This window comes from Scylla paramamosain, chromosome 1, assembly GCF_035594125.1.
Source record: "Scylla paramamosain isolate STU-SP2022 chromosome 1, ASM3559412v1, whole genome shotgun sequence".
NCBI lineage: Eukaryota > Metazoa > Arthropoda > Malacostraca > Decapoda > Portunidae > Scylla > Scylla paramamosain.
Window position 1 is genome coordinate 19737341 of NC_087151.1, and position 19043 is coordinate 19756383.

A 19043-nucleotide genomic window follows, 5' to 3' on the forward strand; every position below is an offset into this window, starting at 1 on the left:
GTCTAAAGCACTGTTCAAGGGGTGCTGTGAACTTATCATTAAACCCAGCTGTGACCTCACTGAACGTTTCCCTTTGTGTCTCACAACACAAGAGGGCAGTCACAGCCTGCCCTCTAAAGACAACTCTCTTCCTCCACACAAAACTACAAGCACCTAATAACACACACACCCTTCACTCAAAAATTTTAAAATCATCATGGCGACTCCTACACCAGCCTCGGAGTCCCCATCTGGGGAGAGGACCATAAATGTCCCCAGGTCAGACTGCCTTTCTGTCAACGACCCTAAGTGTCTTGACACCCCCCTCAACTTTTTCTTCATTAACTTCTGCAACATTCGCGGTGTAAGATCTAATTTTCAGTCTGTAGAACACCACCTCTTCTCTTCTAAACCTCATCTTCTTTTCCTCACTGAAACTCAGGTGTCTGAGGCAATTGACAGTAGCCCCTTTTCTGTTCCCTCCTACTTTCTCTATCCTCATTTTCGATCCAAAGCTGGATGTTGCGTTTATGTGTGCAAAGACTTAACTTGCTCTCGTGCCCACGCTCTTGAATCTTCCGAGTTTTCCACCATCTGCCTATGACAACAGAGTCACTCTCAAACTAAATTTATCTGTGCTGTATACCTCTCACCTAACTCCTCTAACTATAAAAAATTCTTTGACTACTTAACTTCCAAAGTGGAGCACATTCTGACGCTCTTCCCTTTTGCAGAGATCTCCATTCTTGGAGACTTCGATGTTCACCACCAGCTTTGGCTTTTCTCTCCCTTCACTAACCATCCTGGTGAACTAGCCTTCAACTTTGCTATCCTCCATGACCTAGAGGAATTGGTGCAACACCCTACTCGTATTCCTGACTGTCTTGGAGATACGCCCAACATTCTTGACCTTTTCCTGACCTCTAATCCTTCTGCTTATGCTGTCACCCTTTCTTCTCTGTTGGGCTCCTCTGATCACAATCTCATATCTGTATCTTGTCCTATCGCTCCAATCCCTCCTCAGGATCCCCCTAAGCGAAGGTGCCTCTGGCGTTTTGCCTCTGCTAGTTGGGGGAACCTGAGGAGGTATTTTTCTGATTTTCCTTGGAATGACTACTGCTTCCATGTCAGAGACCCATCTTTGTGTGCTGAGCGCATAACAGGGGTGATAGTGTCTGGCATGGAGGCGTACATTCCTCATTCTTTTTCTCAACCTAAACCTTCCAAACCTTGGTTTAACACTGCTTGTTCTCATGCTATACATGGTAGAGAGGTGGCCCACAAAAGGTACTTAAGCCTTCCATCACCAGAATCTCATGCACTATATATTTCTTCCCGGAACCATGCCAATTCTGTTCTCCAACTAGCCAAAAACTCCTTCATTAATAAAAAGTGTCAAAACCTTTCAAGATCTAACTCCCATCGTGACTTCCGGTATCTAGCCAAAGATATCTGCAATAACTTTGCTTCTTCTTCTTTCCCTCCACTGCTATCACATCTATTTCTAAAGCTGAACTCTTTGCTCAAACCTTTGCTAAAAACTCTACCTTGGACGATTCTGGGCTTGTTCCTCCCTCTCCTCCACTCTCTGACTGCTTCATGCTACCTATTAAAATTCTTCACAATGATGTTTTCCATGCCCTTGCTGGCCTAAACCCTTGGAAGGCTTATGGACCCGATGGGGTCCCTCCTATTGTTCTCAGAAACTGTGCCTCCGTGCTTGCACCTTGCCTAGTCAAACTCTTTCAGCTCTGTCTGTCAACATCTACCTTTCCTTCTTGCTGGAAGTTTGCCTACATTCAGCCTGTTCCTAAAAAGGGTGACCATTCTAATCCCTGAAACTACCGTCCTATTGCTTTAATTTCCTGCCTATCTAAAGTTTTTGAATCTATCCTCAACAGAAAGATTCTTAAACATCTATCACTTCACAAACTTCTATCTGATTGCCAGTATGGGTTCTGTCAAGGCCGCTCTACTGGTGATCTTCTGGCTTTCCTTACTGAGTCTCTTTTAGAGATTTTGGTGAAATTTTTGTTGTTGCCTTGGACATATCAAAAGCTTTTGATAGTCTGGCACAAAGCTTTGATTTCCAAACTACCCTCCTATGGCTTCTATCCTTCTCTCTGTAACTTCATCTTAAGTTTCCTTTATGACCGTTCTATTGCTGCTGTGGTAGACAATCACTGTTCTTCTAAATCTATTAACAGTGGTGTTCCTCAGGGTTCTGTCCTGTCACCCACTCTCTTATTATTCATTAATGATCTTCTAAACCAAACCTTTTGTCCTATCCACTCCAACGCTGATGATACCACCCTGCACTTTTCCACGTTTTTTCATAGCCGTCCAACCCTTCAGGAGGTAAACATTTCATGCAGGGAAGCCACACAACGCTTGACTTCTGATCTTTCTAAAATTTCTGATTGAGGCAGAGCAAACTTGGTATTGTTCAATGCCTCAAAAACTCAATTCCTCCATCTATCAACTCAACACAACCTTCTAGACAACTATCCCCTCTTCTTCAATGACACTCAACTGTCCCCCTCTTCTACACTAAACATCCTCGGTCTGTCCTTTACTTATAATCTGAACTGGAAACTTCACATCTCATCTCTAGCTAAAACAGCTTCTATGAAGTTAGGTGTTCTGAGACGTCTCCGCCAGTTTTTCTCACCCCCCCAGCTGCTAACTCTGTACAAGGGCCTTATTCATCCATGTATGGAGTATTCTTCACATGTCTGGGGGGGTTCCACTCATACTGTTCTTCTAGACAGGGTGGAATCAAAGGTTTTCATCTCATCAACTCTTCTCCTCTAACTGACTGTCTTCAGCCTCTATCTCACCGCCACAATGTTGCATCTCTAGCTGTCTTCTACCGCTATTTTCATGGTAACTGTTCTTCTGATCTTGCTAACTGCATGCCTCCCCCTCCTTCTGCGGCCTCGCTGCACAAGACTTTCTTCTTTCTCTCACCCCTATTCTGTCCACCTCTCCAACTCAAGAGTTAATCAGTATTCTCAATCATTCATCCCTTTCTCTGGTAAACTCTGGAACTCTGTGCCTGCTTCTGTATTTCCACCTTCCTATGACTTTAATTCCTTCAAGAGGGAGGTTTCAAGACACTTATTCATCAATTTTTGACTACTGCTTTGACCCTTTTATGGGACTGGCATTTCAGTGGGCATTTTTTCTTATTGGATTTTTGTTGCCCTTGGCCAGTGTCCTTCCCACATAAAAAAAAAAAAAAATGCATACCTAAATCTTTGTTATCGATATGCCTTTATTTCCTTCCTTCTTTTCTCCTCCCCTTGGAGGTGAATGCAGACAGGTCCACCTGAGGACTGCCATAAATATCCACCAAGTCTTGGAATGTGGTCTCTGTCAATTTTCCATTCACTAATGTCCCTGCCTGATGAGAAAACATATCCAGCCCAAATGTTGTCTGAACCTGGAATATATCCTGCTGACAGGCAGAGGTTCTGAGATTCAACCAGGAAAAACAGATTTTCCGAAATGGTGAGAAGCAGGAGAGAATGAGAAGATCCTTGATGAAAGGTGCAGTGAACTGCAACTTGGCTGTCCGACTGAAACCTCACTAATGTTTCCCTGACTTTGGAAAACTTGTAGAGAAAAAGGAGGGACACTGGGAGCTCCCTGGCATTGATGTTAAGTCAGGACTGAGAAGAATTCCACATGCTTGTAGACTGTTGGAAGTCTGGAGGCTCTAGCCTGAATCCGAAGTATCAGTAGTGATAATCAGTGTGGGTTGTGGAGGAGTCCAAGGAGTGACTGAGGACAACTGATGGGGTATAGACCACAAACAAAGGAGCAGAAGTAGAGATTTGAGAAACTTCCAAACTTGATCCTGATGGGAAATGGGAAACCAGTGGTTTTCTTCCAGGTTAAGTCTCCTGAGCCTCAGCCACCCTAGAGGTACCACATACACTGTGAAGCTGAGGGAACCTGAGAAGCTGTCCCACATCTGCCTGGTGAATGTATGAGTCCCCAGTGCCTGGCAAAGCTTCTGCAGCAGATGGACTTAGTTGCATGCAGACATGTCCAGTGTCTGTGACCTCATGTCCCACTGCATGCTGAGACAAGAGATGGACTAGGAAGGAGAAAGATGGAACATGGAGAAGTTGACCAGGAATCTCATTTCCAGACAAGTGTAGAGAGCAATGTCCAGATCTTGATGCACTTGGGACTCTGAAGAAGCATGGATCAGCTAGTCATTGAGGTACATGAGGGATGACACCCCCTAACTGGTAAGATGTGCAGACATGACTTTGATAAGCTTCATGAAGAGCCTTGGCTTACTGTTGAGACTGTGCTACTTTCATGGTCACATATTTAATTAAATAAAAAAATAATAAAAATATAAATCAGTAAATCAATAACAATAAAAAAAAAAAAAAACTGACCAATAAGTAAAACTTAGAAAAACAAGTCTGAAGTATGTTTCTCAATTAACCCTTTCCTTCCGGCAATCGTATATATACGATTGCAAAAATGCGTCCGTAGCGACGGCGATCATACCAGTAATCAAGAATTTTCGCGCCTCAATTTTGAGGTCCAAGCGCGGTTTCTCAAGTCAGATGGTGTGAGTGGAAGTGTCTGGCATGTTTCCACATGTAGTGTTGTCACTAGCTCTGGAAATTTAGCGGTAACTAAGCTATTTTCCCTTTCTCCGGGCGACACTTGGCAACCCCAGCGACCCACCGGGTGGAGAGCACTCGCCAAGTGGAAAGCACCATGATAAGTATGAAGAGACATCCTGATAAGAGCCAAGGATCTCAGATCATAACTCACCCTGGAGCAGGACACAACATATGTATTTAGCAGTGCTTCTGAATATGAAGACAGTGACAGTGAATATTTAGAAGAAGATGAAGAAAGCGAAGACATTAGTGAGGACTCGGAAAATGATTTACAGGATTCACCTGTTTTATCAGAACAGAGAGATGATACCTATCATTCTTTCATGGTAATTTTTTTCATTATCTTCGATTTTAGAATAAAATGGTAGAAGGTAACTTGTCAGAGAGAGAGAGAGAGAGAGAGAGAGAGAGAGAGAGAGAGAGAGAGAGAGAGAGAGAGAGAGAGAGAGAGAGAGAGAGAGAGAGAGAGATAATGTTATTTGCCTGAAACTTGATATGAAAAGGGATGAAATCTCTCTCTCTCTCTCTCTCTCTCTCTCTCTCTCTCTCTCTCTCTCTCTCTCTCTCTCTCATTGGAAGTGTACAATTTCCCCTCCAAGATGAGAGAGAGAGAGAGAGAGAGAGAGAGAGAGAGAGAGAGAGAGAGAGAGAGAGAGAGAGAGAGAGAGAGAGAGAGAGAGAGAGAGAGAGAGAGAGAGAGAGAGAGAGAGAGAGAGAGAGAGAGTGTGTGTGCGCGCGGCGTCATCGCTCTCCAGGCTGTTTCTGGATGACGGATCACACAGCGGGAGGAGGAGGAATCCTCTATAAGGCATAAACTCAACTTTGAGAGGTCACATCGAGCTACAAAGTATATCATTGTATTCAGAATAACAAAGAGAAAATAATTATTAGTATTCAAACAATTTTCTGACAATTTCTAGGTTTACCATTTTTAACCGTCATACAAAACGGGAAAATAATTTAAGCGCCGGAAGGAAAGGGTTAACCTCCAGAACAATTATAGAATCAGTCTAAATGAAAAAGAGATAAAGAAAATAAACACTTTGTCACTCTAAGGTCACAGGGTTAACACCACCAAAGGAATAATTATAACACTAATAGTGTCAGACTGAGGAGGATACCTAACTCTAACTGACACAACTGAGGATCCCAGGGGTATTTGTCTGTGTTTGGGTTAGCTGGATGATGTTTTGGGTAGTGGCAGGAGACAGGTAGGTGTCCCAGTGAGGTGGAGGGCCTTGGACACCAATGACTACGGGGCTGTCCTTTCTGGAGTCAAGGTGACAACGTTAGGCCTAGGGTGAAGGCTGCAAGAGTCAGCAAGGCCAGGCTTGGCTTCCTCCAGGCCCTTGTAGGCTGTGTGGCATCACCTTGTGGCATCTCTTGACACCTCATTCTCAACACCTCTGTCTTGACTCTCCTATGGGAGTGTAAGATCATCAGCTGGGCCTTTGTTGCCACTAAGGAGTAAGTAGTCATCCCTGAGTTCACTACTCACTGTGCCTGTCTTCCCTTTTTTGCTCTGGTGCTCAACAAAAACCACACTGGATGGTGCTGGGGTGGTGTAACCTTCCTGGTAGCTAGCTGGAGTGAGAGAGGGTAAGCATGGTTATTTAAGGTCTGAGAATGGCAGTGGTATCCATCTGTGCTCGGTATGGCCACTGGTGATTGGCATAGCTCAATTCCTTGGACTACTTAACTCTCCTGGGTCTTCCCATAACCTATCTGCTTTTATATACATGCACAGTACATCCACCTCTGTCGGGTTTTAGTATCCTTATTGCAAGTTTTCTGGAACTGCATAGTTGTGGCTCACAGTGCAAAATATTTGAACAACCAAGGTAAGGGAGATTTGAGAGATTTTCAGGTGGTGAGTATGAATCCTTCTCAATATGAAAACAAAATACTCAATACCCTAACCTAAAAAAAAAAAAAACTTTTTTTTTTATGTAGGAAGGACACTGGCCAAGGGCAAAAAAAATCTAATAAAAAAAAAATGCCCACTAAAATGCCAGTCCCATAAAAGGGTCAAAGCAGTGGTCAAAAATTGGTGGATAAGTGTCTTGAAACCTCCCTCTTGAAGGAATTCAAGTCATAGGAAGGTGGAAATACAGAAGCAGGCAGGGAGTTCCAGAGTTTACCAGAGAAAGGGATGAATGACTGAGAATACTGGTTAACTCTTGCATTAGAGAGGTGGACAGAATAGGGGTGAGAGAAAGAAGTAAGTCTTGTGCAGCGAGGCCGCGGAAGGAGGGGAGGCATGCAGTTAGCAAGATCAGAAGAGCAGTTAGCATGAAAATAGCGGTAGAAGACAGCTAGATATGCAATATTGCGGCGGTGAGAGAGAGGCTGAAGACAGTCAGTTAGAGGAGAGGAGTTGATGAGATGAAAAGCTTTTGATTCCACCCTGTCTAGAAGAGCAGTATGAGTGGAACCCTCCCAGACATGTGAAGCATACTCCATACATGGACGAATAAGGCCCTTGTACAGAGTTAGCAGCTGGGGGGGTGAGAAAAACTGGCGGAGACGTCTCAGAACACCTAACTTCATAGAAGCTGTTTTAGCTAGAGATGAGATGTGAAGTTTCCAGTTCAGATTATAAGTAAAGGACAGACCGAGGATGTTCAGTGTAGAAGAGGGGGACAGTTGAGTGTCATTGAAGAAGAGGGGATAGTTGTCTGGAAGGTTGTGTCGAGTTGATAGATGGAGGAATTGAGTTTTTGAGGCATTGAACAATACCAAGTTTGCTCTGCCCCAATCAGAAATTTTAGAAAGATCAGAAGTCAGGCGTTCTGTGGCTTCCCTGCATGATATGTTTACCTCCTGAAGGGTTGGACGTCTATGAAAAGACGTGGAAAAGTGCAGGGTGGTATCATCAGCGTAGGAGTGGATAGGACAAGAAGTTTGGTTTAGAAGATCATTAATGAATAATAAGAAGAGAGTGGGTGACAAGACAGAACCCTGAGGAACACCACTGTTAATAGATTTAGGAGAAAAACAGTGACCGTCTACCACAGCAGCAATAGAACGGTCAGAAAGGAAACTTGAGATGAAGTTACAGAGAGAAGGATAGAAACCATAGGAGGGTAGTTTGGAAATCAAAGCTTTGTGCCAGACTCTATCAAAAGCTTTTGATATGTCCAAGGCAACAGCAAAAGTTTCACCAAAATCTCGAAAAGAGGATGACCAAGACTCAGTAAGGAAAGCCAGAAGATCACCAGCAGAGCGGCCTTGACGGAACCCATACTGGCGATCAGATAGAAGGTTGTGAAGTGATAGATGTTTAAGAATCTTCCTGTTGCGGATAGATTCAAAAACTTTAGATAGGCAGGAAATTAAAGCAATAGGACGGTAGTTTGAGGGATTAGAACAGTCACCCTTTTTAGGAACAAGTTGAATGTAGGCAAACTTCCAGCAAGAAGGAAAGGTAGATGTTGACAGACAGAGCTGAAAGAGTTTGACTAGGCAAGGTGCAAGCATGGAGGCACAGTTTCGGAGAACAATAGGAGGGACCCCATCAGGTCCATAAGCCTTCCGAGGGTTTAGGCCAGTGAGGGCATCGAAAACATCATTGCGAAGAATTTTAATAGGTAGCATGAAGTAGTCAGAGGGTGGAGGAGAAGGAAGAACAAGCCCAGAATCGTCCAAGGTAGAGTTTTTAGCAAAGGTTTGAGCAAAGAGTTCAGCTTTAGAAATAGATGTGATAGCAGTGGTGCCATCTGGTTGAAGTAGAGGAGGGAAAGAAGAAGCAAAGTTATTGGAGATATTTTTGGCTAGATGCCAGAAATCACGAGGGGAGTTAGATCTTGAAAGGTTTTGACATTTTCTGTTAATGAAGGAGTTTTTGGCTAGTTGGAGAACAGACTTGGCATGGTTCCGGGCAGAAATATAAAGTGCATGAGATTCTGGTGATGGAAGGCTTAAGTACCTTTTGTGGGCCACCTCTCTATCATGTATAGCACGAGAACAAGCTGTGTTAAACCAAGGTTTAGAAGGTTTAGGATGAGAAAAAGAGTGAGGAATGTATGCCTCCATGCCAGACACTATCACCTCTGTTATGCGCTCAGCACACAAAGACGGGTCTCTGACACGGAAGCAGTAGTCATTCCAAGGAAAATCAGCAAAATACCTCCTCAGGTCCCCCCAACTAGCAGAGGCAAAACACCAGAGGCACCTTCGCTTAGGGGGATCCTGAGGAGGGATTGGAGTGATAGGACAAGATAAAGATATGAGATTGTGATCGGAGGAGCCCAACGGAGAAGAAAGGGTGACAGCATAAGCAGAAGGATTAGAGGTCAGGAAAAGGTCAAGAATGTCGCGTGTATCTCCAAGACGGTCAGGAATACGAGTAGGGTGTTGCACCAATTGCTCTAGGTCATGGAGGATAGCAAAGTTGTAGGCTAGTTCACCAGGATGGTCAGTGAAGGGAGAGGAAAGCCAAAGCTGGTGGTGAACACTGAAATCTCCAAGAATGGAGATCTCTGCAAAAGGGAAGAGGGTCAGAATGTGCTCCACTTTGGAAGTTAAGTAGTCAAAGAATTTCTTATAGTCAGAGGAGTTAGGAGAGAGGTATACAGCACAGATAAATTTAGTATGAGAGTGACTCTGTAGTCGTAGCCAGATGGTGGAAAACTCGGAAGATTCAAGAGCGTGGGCACGAGAGCAGGTTAAGTCATTGTGCACATAAACGCAGAATCCAGCCTTGGATCGAAAATGAGGATTGAGAAAGTAAGAGGGAACAGAAAAGGGGCTACTGTCAGTTGCCTCAGACACCTGAGTTTCAGTGAGGAAAAGAAGATGAGGTTTAGAAGAGGAGAGGTGGTGTTCTACAGATTGAAAATTAGATCTTAGACCGTGAATGTTGCAGAAGTTAATGAAGAAAAAGTTGAGGGGGGTGTCAAGACACTTAGGGTCGTCGACAGAAAGGCAGTCCGACCTGGAGACATTTATGGTCCCCTCCCCAGATGGGGACTCCGAGGCTGGTGTAGGAGTCGCCATGATGATTTTAAACTTTTTGAGTGAAGGGTGTGTGTGTTATTAGGTGCTTGTAGTTTTGTGTGGAGGAAGAGAGTTGTCTTTAGAGGGCAGGCTGTGACTGCCCCCTTGTGTCGTGAGACACAAAGGGAAACGTTCAGTGAGGTCACAGCTGGGTTTAATGATAAGTTCACAGCACCCCCTGAACAGTGCTTTAGACCTCACTGGGAGTAATTATCGTTTCGGCAGGTGTCTACTGCCTCCTCCTCCTCCTTTGGTACAAGACCAAAGGGCATGACCTTGAACTAAGATGTGGGAGTCAACTAGGACCACCAGGAACTTGCAGAACCAAAGATGGAGGGACACATGCTAGCACACACTTTTCAGGTTGAGAGAGACCATCGATGCATCTGGAAACAAGACCAGCTAAACTTGCTGAAGTGTAAGCATTTGGAAGCAATGAGTCTGGGTACTCTGATTCAGCCTGCTCAGACTGATGACTAGCTGAAGCTTGTTGGAGTACCTTTTGGGAACCATGATGGTGTGGGACAGAAATGTGGGCTCAGGGAGGTATGGCAACTGACCAACCATGAGAAACCCCTGTGGATGACCCTGGCCATCCATGACCCTCAACACCATATATCCTCCTACCCAGAAACGAGGGCAAGCCTATGGGAGTCAGGAATGCCAGTTCCTGCCAGGCCAGGAGAAAAGACCTGGAGAGCTGTGAAGGACCAGGGGTAGGGCAAGCTAACTGACATGGAGACCTGGGAAGGTACCAGATGGGAGGGAAACAGCAATGGCTGCCTCCTCTGCCTCCTCACAGCATGAGGAGGCAGAGGAGGCAGGGAAGTGAGGGGCAGGGGTCAGGGCAAAGAACCACCATAAAACACAAGAAGACTCTCCAGCAGGATTGGACACATCCTGAAGTTACTCTCCTACCATGGGATCCTGGCAGTCTGAAACCTGGGAGAGATGGTGCTAAGCACAAAAACCATTCTCTGCTGATGTGGAGGGACCTTTGTCCATTCATCTCCTGCTGAGCCGAGAGAAGAACCCTGGGAAGATGAAGGTGGGGCAGAAGATGGGGCATCTTCAGGCAGAGAGGGAGGAGGCAAGACTGGAAGTGGAACCTGCATAAACACCTCCATGACTGCAGAATGAAGACCGTAAGTGATGAGAGGGAGTAGGCAGAAGTGAAGGAGAATGAGGACGTTTGCTCTAGTGAGAGGAGGGCAGACCAAAAAACATGGCTTAGTCTCCAAAAGGACAGGCAGTGTCACCACTTGAGTGGGAGGAAGCCTCTTGTACTCTAGTAAAGCAGTGCCAGAGGGAGGAGAAGCCAGAGGCACAACCTGGGCAGCAAGAGATGGGCAGAGGCTCCTGAGGGGGAAGAAGGTGAAGACACAGCAGAAATGATGGCAGAGAGTGAAGGAGAGGAAGACTAGACACCATGAGGCCTGGGGCAGGAGCCTGTCAACAGTAAGTGGCCATAGGGAGCAATCAATAGGACACCACTGTGAAAATCCCCAATGGGAATGGCAGCCCCATCATCCTCCAAGAACCCCAGAAGGGGTTGCAAAGAGTAGTAGCCTGGCTGACATCCTGCCCAAAGTGGTGGGGAACAACAAAAAAAACTGAGAACAGGAAAAAGCAACTGTGTAAACACACAATATCACACAGGAAAAAGCAACTATGTAAATACACAATATCACACATGTCAAAATAACTCTTCCTAAACACTGAATAAAAAACATCAACATGACATAAGCTAGCAAGCCATGTGCCAGGAGGGGCACCAGAAGAACTTCAGCAGTGAAGAAGGAGTGTGGGTGCATGCATGTGTTGTGGAATCATTGCTCTCATTCTCTTGCAACCAGAAGGTGGTGAGGGACATTGCTGTGAGAGTGGCATCACCTTCTACCTCTAGAGACCTGTTGGTGGGATAAGGCATAGCCTTGAGAGTGTCTACACTCCCTTCCTCTAGAGACATGTTGGCAGGAAAAAACATCGCTGTGAGAGTAGCATCACTCTCTACCTCTTGTAACCTGTTGGCAGAATGAGACCACCATGAGAATGGCATTACTCTCTACTTCTAAGGACATGAGAGTGGCATTGCCATAGCCATGGCAACATTCCATTGGGGTTGTTGCTTACATGTTTGGCAAGAAATGTCATCCTGGTGCCAAAACTATGGTACTATAGAAACAGCAGAAGAGCAGATGGCAAAATGGATGTAAACAACATCTCGGAGCTGCTATAAAACTATGGGGAAGACACATTTATCACAGTGGCAGCACCAGGTCTCCATTAACTCTAAGGTTCTTTTATTAGAAGGATTGTTTTCTTCTCTTAAATAAGATTCCAAAGCATCTTATCTCTCCTGCACCCTCTTCTTCCTCCTTGGCACAAAGAAAGGGGAGGTTATGATATTTTATCTCCTACTTTAATAGAAAATTTGACACACTGAAAGGTTTGTGTGGAGGTCTAGAAAAAGAGAGAGAGAGAGAGAGAGAGAGAGAGAGAGAGAGAGAGAGAGAGAGAGAGAGAGAGAGAGAGAGAGAGAGAGAGAGAGAGAGAGAGAGAGAGAGAGAGAGAGAGAGAGAGAGAGAGAGAGAGAGAGAGAGAGAGAGAGAAAAGGGTCCATAAGGAGTGAAGATAATTACCTCTGTTTTGACTAGTTTAATTGCCTATAGGGTTAGTTTACAAAAATTCCACTTTCATATTATGACTGACAGACAAATATTCACCCCTATGGCAAATATGAAATATAATTAGTATTTTCATTTCTCCACATAGCTCAGTAATAGCCTCAAACATCACAGCCCATGGAGGGGCGTTAGCATCGTCCCTTGAAGTACAGGGAGCTTGAGGAGGTGACAATAGCTCACGCCTTTGTTCCCCTGAGGGCGGGCATTCTTGCTCACAATCACCTCTCCCGGAAGAATAACAGTTTCCATTAGAGCTCTCTTGGCGTGAAGAAGAGCTCCTGTGCGTAGTTCTTGCAGAACTACTTGAGCTTCCTCTGTAAGAGGAACGATCCTCGGTGCCAGAAGCCTTGAATCCCCTCGGGGAGGCTTCATCCACAGTCTCCTCCATGTTGGTGGGCCTGCTACCTGCCCCCTGCAACCCAGCAAAATAACACTTAACTGGGCGAAATAAAGGCACCAACCCGCTCCACAGATGGATAACGGGTAGAGACGGCCACTGGAACCCGTGTGACCAGAAACTTGTCCCGGGAAAAAAGGAAACAAAAAAGTTCACCCCAAACAAGAGAGCCAGGACAATTGTCTGAACGGCTTGGGATCACTGCAGCAACTGCCGGCACGGGGTGACGTAGCGTATCTCATGGGAAAGCGTACTTCAGCAGAAAAGTGATTTGTCGAAGTAAAATTAGTATTTTCTGTGGAGTTCAGCTATTAAAGGATCAGGGGAACACTTGCTCTGAGCTAAAATGTGTTATCGTATGTATTTGTATATTGCATGTCATAAATAATGATGAAATATTAATTTGTTTCTGAGGTAGTCCCAAGCTCTCTTTAGCTGGTGCAGTCTTGGCCTCAGCTGTGTGATGAGTAGCTTTATACATGGCAGCTATCCTCTCCCACGACATCTTTTTCTTGCTGATAAGGGCATAGTTGCCACTCTTACCAACATTACTCTGTGACTAGTGACCAGATTCACAAGTGTTCACCTCTGCTTGTGAGTCATGGATGCAGACTTCTCTTTCTTGTGCCATGTTGACATTGCTACATGTGGTTTGTTTACATTTTTTGACTCTCAGGCTTATGACACTCAGCTGTTTTGAGTGATACACACTTGCCAACCCTGGCTGGGAGCTCCCAAAACTTTGGTAAGCAATCCAATAAGGTTGGAGAATGCCAAAATGAAAATATAACCAACTGTAGAACCAGCACATCCTATTTATTCAAGCACTCATCAACATGGGAAGTGTTTTGGTTTGGGAATTCACAAAAAGACTGTGGAACTGGCCCTACATGGATGCACATAATATAATACCAACAAGCATTTATACCCTTCCCCACAAACAATAGTGGCACTAGATGACACCTTTCTTTTTTTTTATTTCAGTTAGTTTTTGTCTAATATATTTGCTATTATAGAGTAATGTGGCTAAACTATATAAATTATACAGCCTATTTAGAACCTGAGGGTCTGTTGCTCTCTGAGATTAATTTTTAGTTACTCATCACTGATATCCTTATATAAGGAAATGACATATGCACACATCCAGTCAATCTACACTATCTTACCTAAAAACACATCTTTAGCTATCTTACTAGCTATTCCACAAGTTGTTCTCTCAGTCTAATACTATATTCCACAACTATTTAAACCTGCAGTTTTTCCTACTTTCATCTTGTTGCTGTCTCTTGTACTCTTTCCTTCATGATCAATGACTCATTTAACTCTTCTAATACAATCAATCTTCGATCCATTCCTACTGCAAATATCTCAAGCTCCCAGTTCTCTTATACAATAAATAAACTAGAAAATATTCTATCCATTCATTTGACACATGTTCTTTAATTAACATGTTACCATCCCCTGGTTTGAAATCTCTTCTTTCCCAATGTTGCCTTTTGCACTCTCTTCATCTCATTTGAAAATATTTCCTTATTAACCTGAAAATTTTTTAGCAGTCTTCTATCCCACCTTTTGTCCATACTCACTTTTTGCATCTCACAGCTCTTTTATTTTTTTCAATTCATCTTTTCCTTATATCTCTCATCTCTCATACCTTTCCACTGAATATTATGATAAGGAAAACATAATAAGGAAGGAACCCTGCACTTCCCTTGTTTTGCCCCTCTCACTCATTTCTTATGGTAAGTGTGAGAAATTGAGTTGCATTCTATGTCTCAAGTCTTGAGAACGGTCATATTTAGGCTGACTGCACCAAAAAATAATACAGATCACATTATGATGGGAATGTGAATGAGATTAAGAGAAGAGAATCAGAGGATTCAAATATGCAAGAAGGGAATATAAGAAGAATGAATTTTCACTCTTCTATCATAGCAACCCCCTAAGAGTTCTTAGGCACATGCATTACATATAGATGAGTAGACAGATAAAATGTAATGTGAAACTACAATATTATGAAATACAATGGATGTACTAATGTTACAACATACATTTACCTGGCTTCCTTATCTTTGGTGAGATCAACAGTATCCGGCACATACTCTCCAGGGCAGGCCAAGAAGGGAAAGAATGTTAGCTGCTGGTCACAACGATCCATCTCCAGTTGGTCAATTGTTCCGCCTGGCCACCCAGGAGGGTGGGGTAGTGGGGATTGTAGGCCTGATGAGCCAGCATAGTTCTCACCCCATGAATATTTTTCAGTGTCTGTTAGTAAAAATGCAATACACAATGAATTTTTGGTAAATTTCAGTTATGTGAGTTATTAATCCCTATCCAAACTAAATGCATACCTCTCTCATTCTGAAATGTACTATTCATAAAAGTCATGGCCAGATGACAGTCATTAGGATTTTTCTCACCTATAGTAAACTAAGGAGAACATAGCCTTGAAACAGTAATCTTCAAAGGTGGGTATCATTATTCCAAAACTTAACTTAATTACTCATTATTCCTTTGCTAATGAATTAAAACATTACTTGTTACTCCACTTCATCAGTGAAAAATGCAACACAAGTTACAGTCACTTTACTTTAGACAAACTATGTAAATTTTAACCTGAACTTCAAAAACTGTATTGAATAAGTTACAAGAAAACATTAGAATGTAATTTTACCTTACCAAGGTAACAAAGTTAAAAGATTTATAACTTCAAAAATATCACTATCAGGCATTACTAGACACCATGCTTAAGTCAAATCAGAAGTTATTGACTCACTGACACTAGCTGGGGCATAGACCACTGACAAATAGTTAAGTAAAACACCTTACGAAAAGTCGAGTGACAACTAACCGAGCTCAAACCTTCAACTCTCTCTCTCTCTCTCTCTCTCTCTCTCTCTCTCTCTCTCTCTCTCTCTCTCTTCATACACAAAAACACACAGGAACATAGCTAGGTGATTTGCTGCCCAGGACAGACTTTCAATTTAGCATCCCTGCACCCTGTGCCATCTAATCTCTTGACCTTTGACTAAAACCTCTGGAATACCTTCTCAAGTTTTGTGCTTGTTTTCTTCTAAAAGTACAACACTAAACTCAAGAATCACAAAACTCAGGGTATCAAAAACACTGAGAAACTTTTACCCATCCCAGGCACATGATCTAGAACTGTGCAAGTGTGTGTTTTGTTATCATACCTGGCATGATGCAACAATATGATGCTACTGCATCTAAAAGCAGTGTGAATGTGTGTACTATCCTTGCATCTGGTATGATGCAGAAGTGTGGTGCTGCTGCACTTAGAACTGCATGAGTGTGTGTATATTGTTCTCATATCTAATGTGATGCAGTGGTGTGGCGATGCCACATCTAGAAGTGTGTGAGTGTGTGTGTATTTTGTCCTAGCATCTGGCATGGTGCACCACTGTTGTACTGCTACAGCATAATGCAAGAGTGCTGCAGTAGTGAGACACCTCTCATTTTTTTAAAGTTTTCCAAAATGTGATAGCACTGTTACTGTTTAGTGTAACACCGTTCTTTCTCTCCCCCTGTCTTGCATGCAAGAGTGTTGAGGCAGGGTGAATGATGCCAGTAGTAGGAAGACATGACTCATATACAACAAAAGCATGAAACTCAAGGAGATAATGTACAAAAGTCAGGATAGTAAGAATTTAGGACTCAGCATGAAACTCAAGGGCAACAAAACTCAGATAGCATGAAACTCAGGAGGGTACTGTATGTGATTAACTTCAGTGAGAATGAAAAGTCTAGAAAACTAATACACAGGCAAGCAAAAAACATGAAACAAAATTTGGGAAGACTGATAATACAGATTTCCATTTAATGAAATAATAGCAGAATAATTATAATAGAGTTGTCTAGTCTAGCCAATTAAGAAACTCATCTTTGATTTTTTTTTTTGTACATTCCTACTTCATATCATCAAAGTTCAATTCTTCTGGCGTTTTGTTTTCACTGGAAAAAAAAATACCAGATTTCTCAAGTAGTTCTTAAGAATTTTAGTGTTGGAGGACTTCTTGCAAAAAATGCAAGGAGTGTGACAATGTTAGGGACTACACTCTCCAGCTTGGACTTTTCAATGAACAATAAAAATTCACAGCTCTTACTGATTTTCTGTTTCATCAATAGAAGTAAAATGCTTCAGCCATTTTCTTTCAGTCAGAAATTGTTCTTTGTCAAAATCATCCTCAAGAAGATACAGTTGTCAAGCATAATCTTTTTTCAAAAGATTGGCTGGTGTCTGGAAATCATAGTTTCAGTAATGAGGTGAAGATGCTGAAATCTTGAAGATATTTCTAAGATGACTCTGTCCACTCCAGAACACATTTCTTTTCTCAGCTCAGCTTTATGTGACAAATTAGAAGCTTTTGCTGTTTAAGTTTCATCAAATATATGTATTTTCTTCTTATTTTCTGTTTAGCTTATCCACAGCAGTTCTCTCAAGTCTTTACTGGTGTTTTTGACATATCCAAGGGCATTGTTGACATTTTCCTCCTTATTTCCAACCAAAAAGGGCAGCTTTCAGTTTCAAAATATCTGAGTTCTTTGTATGAAGTTATGCCTGAGCATCATTAATTTCAGGAAGAATGGCTCCCCAAAAGACAAGAAAACCCAAAAATAAAAATGATTGCAGTGCACCAACCAGGACACCAACAACAAGTCTTCTAATAGCATTATCTTCTTAACCAGTCAGCTGCTCTAGACTGGTCAGGAATTTGGGGAAATGATTTTAAACAACACCCACAGCATCACACCTTGCACTTGACCAAGTTTTCACAATATGCTAAAGGCTTTGGCTGGTCACTAATTTTAAAACATCCAAACAATGAGTTGATGTAGAGAAAATGCAAACAAATGATCCTGTGTACAAAAAAGGTGACAAGTAGTAGCAAGAAAAGCTGTATGTACTCCCACCAAATTCAATTAATTACCTGTACAAGCCATAAACTCTGTTTATCGGTTGATTTCTTGAATCTTTTTCTGAAAGCCTGAATACTATCCAGTCATCACAGTACCTCTATCACATGCTTGTCCTTAGCAAGATTTTATATCACTTTCCAATTTCTTCAAAGTTATGTTTTCAAGACTTTCTGCAGATCTACCATTCTACTCTTTGTTTTGACAAAGTCCAAGAATAACTCCTCAATCCTCACATTATCTCCTTCAATTATGACAGCAGAAGACTTGGCTTACTTGATCCTTGTGAGATATGGCTAGTGCTGTCAAAAATCCTGACAAAGTATTTAGCCTCTTTTTATGCCACTGGTAATTTTCTTTTGCGCACTTTCTGCCATGATGTCAATGAAATCAATTTCAAATACAGTTAGGTCACCATTAATGCAAGGATTCAGTTCTGTTAATGTTAGAGTTATAATGAAAGTAATGGCTGAGGCATATCCCCTGTGACAATGTGACTTTGTGACAATACTACCACTATGAACTACATTAATGAAATGGGTGGTACGAAATCATTAATTTGTGATGATATATCCACTTTGATTTGGGATTGGTGTGTAGAGAATAGGGCATGGATCACATGTTTGCACATTCTGGGTAGAGACAACATTTTGGCAGACATTGCCTCTCGTAACTTTAATGATAGGCACGAATGGAAACTCAACGAACACATTTTCCGTGATCTTTGTAACATTTTTGGTACCCCTTCCATTGACTTGTTTGCATCCAGACTTAATAAGCAAGTTGCTTCATTTTGTTCATGGAAACCAGATCCTGAAGCAAAATTTTTTTATGCTTTCTCCTTAAATTGGGTACAGTTTCACCCTTCTTATATTTCCCCCCCCTATTCTCTCTAATTGCTAGGTGTCTTCAAAAGATACATGCAGAACAGGCAAGGGGGTGGATGGTGGTACCACTGTGGATGACTCAGCCCTGGATGGGAATGCTGCTTGGAATGTTAATTGACTACCCCAGGCCAATCACGAGCAGGAGAATCTATTGATGCACCCATCTCTAGCAGGGTCACACCCTATCATGAAACACACACGATTCATGGCATGTTTACTGTCAGGGAGACCTTGCAAGATCAAGGTGTTTCTGCAGCGGGTGCAGACATCATACTTGCTTCATGGAAACCGAGCACTGCAAAACAGTACCAACCACATGTCAAGAGGTGGAAGCAGTTTTGTGCTAGATGGGACACCAACTTCCTTAATCCCACTGCATCCAACATCATTAACTTTTTGACTGAAACATTTAATAGAAATGTGGGGTATGACAGCATTAACACAGCAAGGGGTGCCCTTTCATCACTGGGCATTGTTATTGATGGATGTAGAGCAGGGAACCACC

The 19043-nt window shown here is 42.7% G+C and overlaps 1 protein-coding gene across 5 annotated transcripts in view; it reads right to left on the reverse strand.

Annotated features, from left to right (window-relative positions):
- LOC135101928 (4'-phosphopantetheine phosphatase-like) overlaps positions 1-19043 on the reverse strand; it is a 332938-nt gene that overhangs the window by 59711 nt on the left and 254184 nt on the right. For all 5 annotated transcript variants that reach the window (XM_064006329.1, XM_064006310.1, XM_064006318.1 and 2 more), the window contains one exon: positions 14774-14981. In XM_064006329.1, the coding sequence (XP_063862399.1) occupies positions 14774-14981 (208 nt within the window). The remainder of the gene's footprint in view (positions 1-14773; positions 14982-19043) is intronic.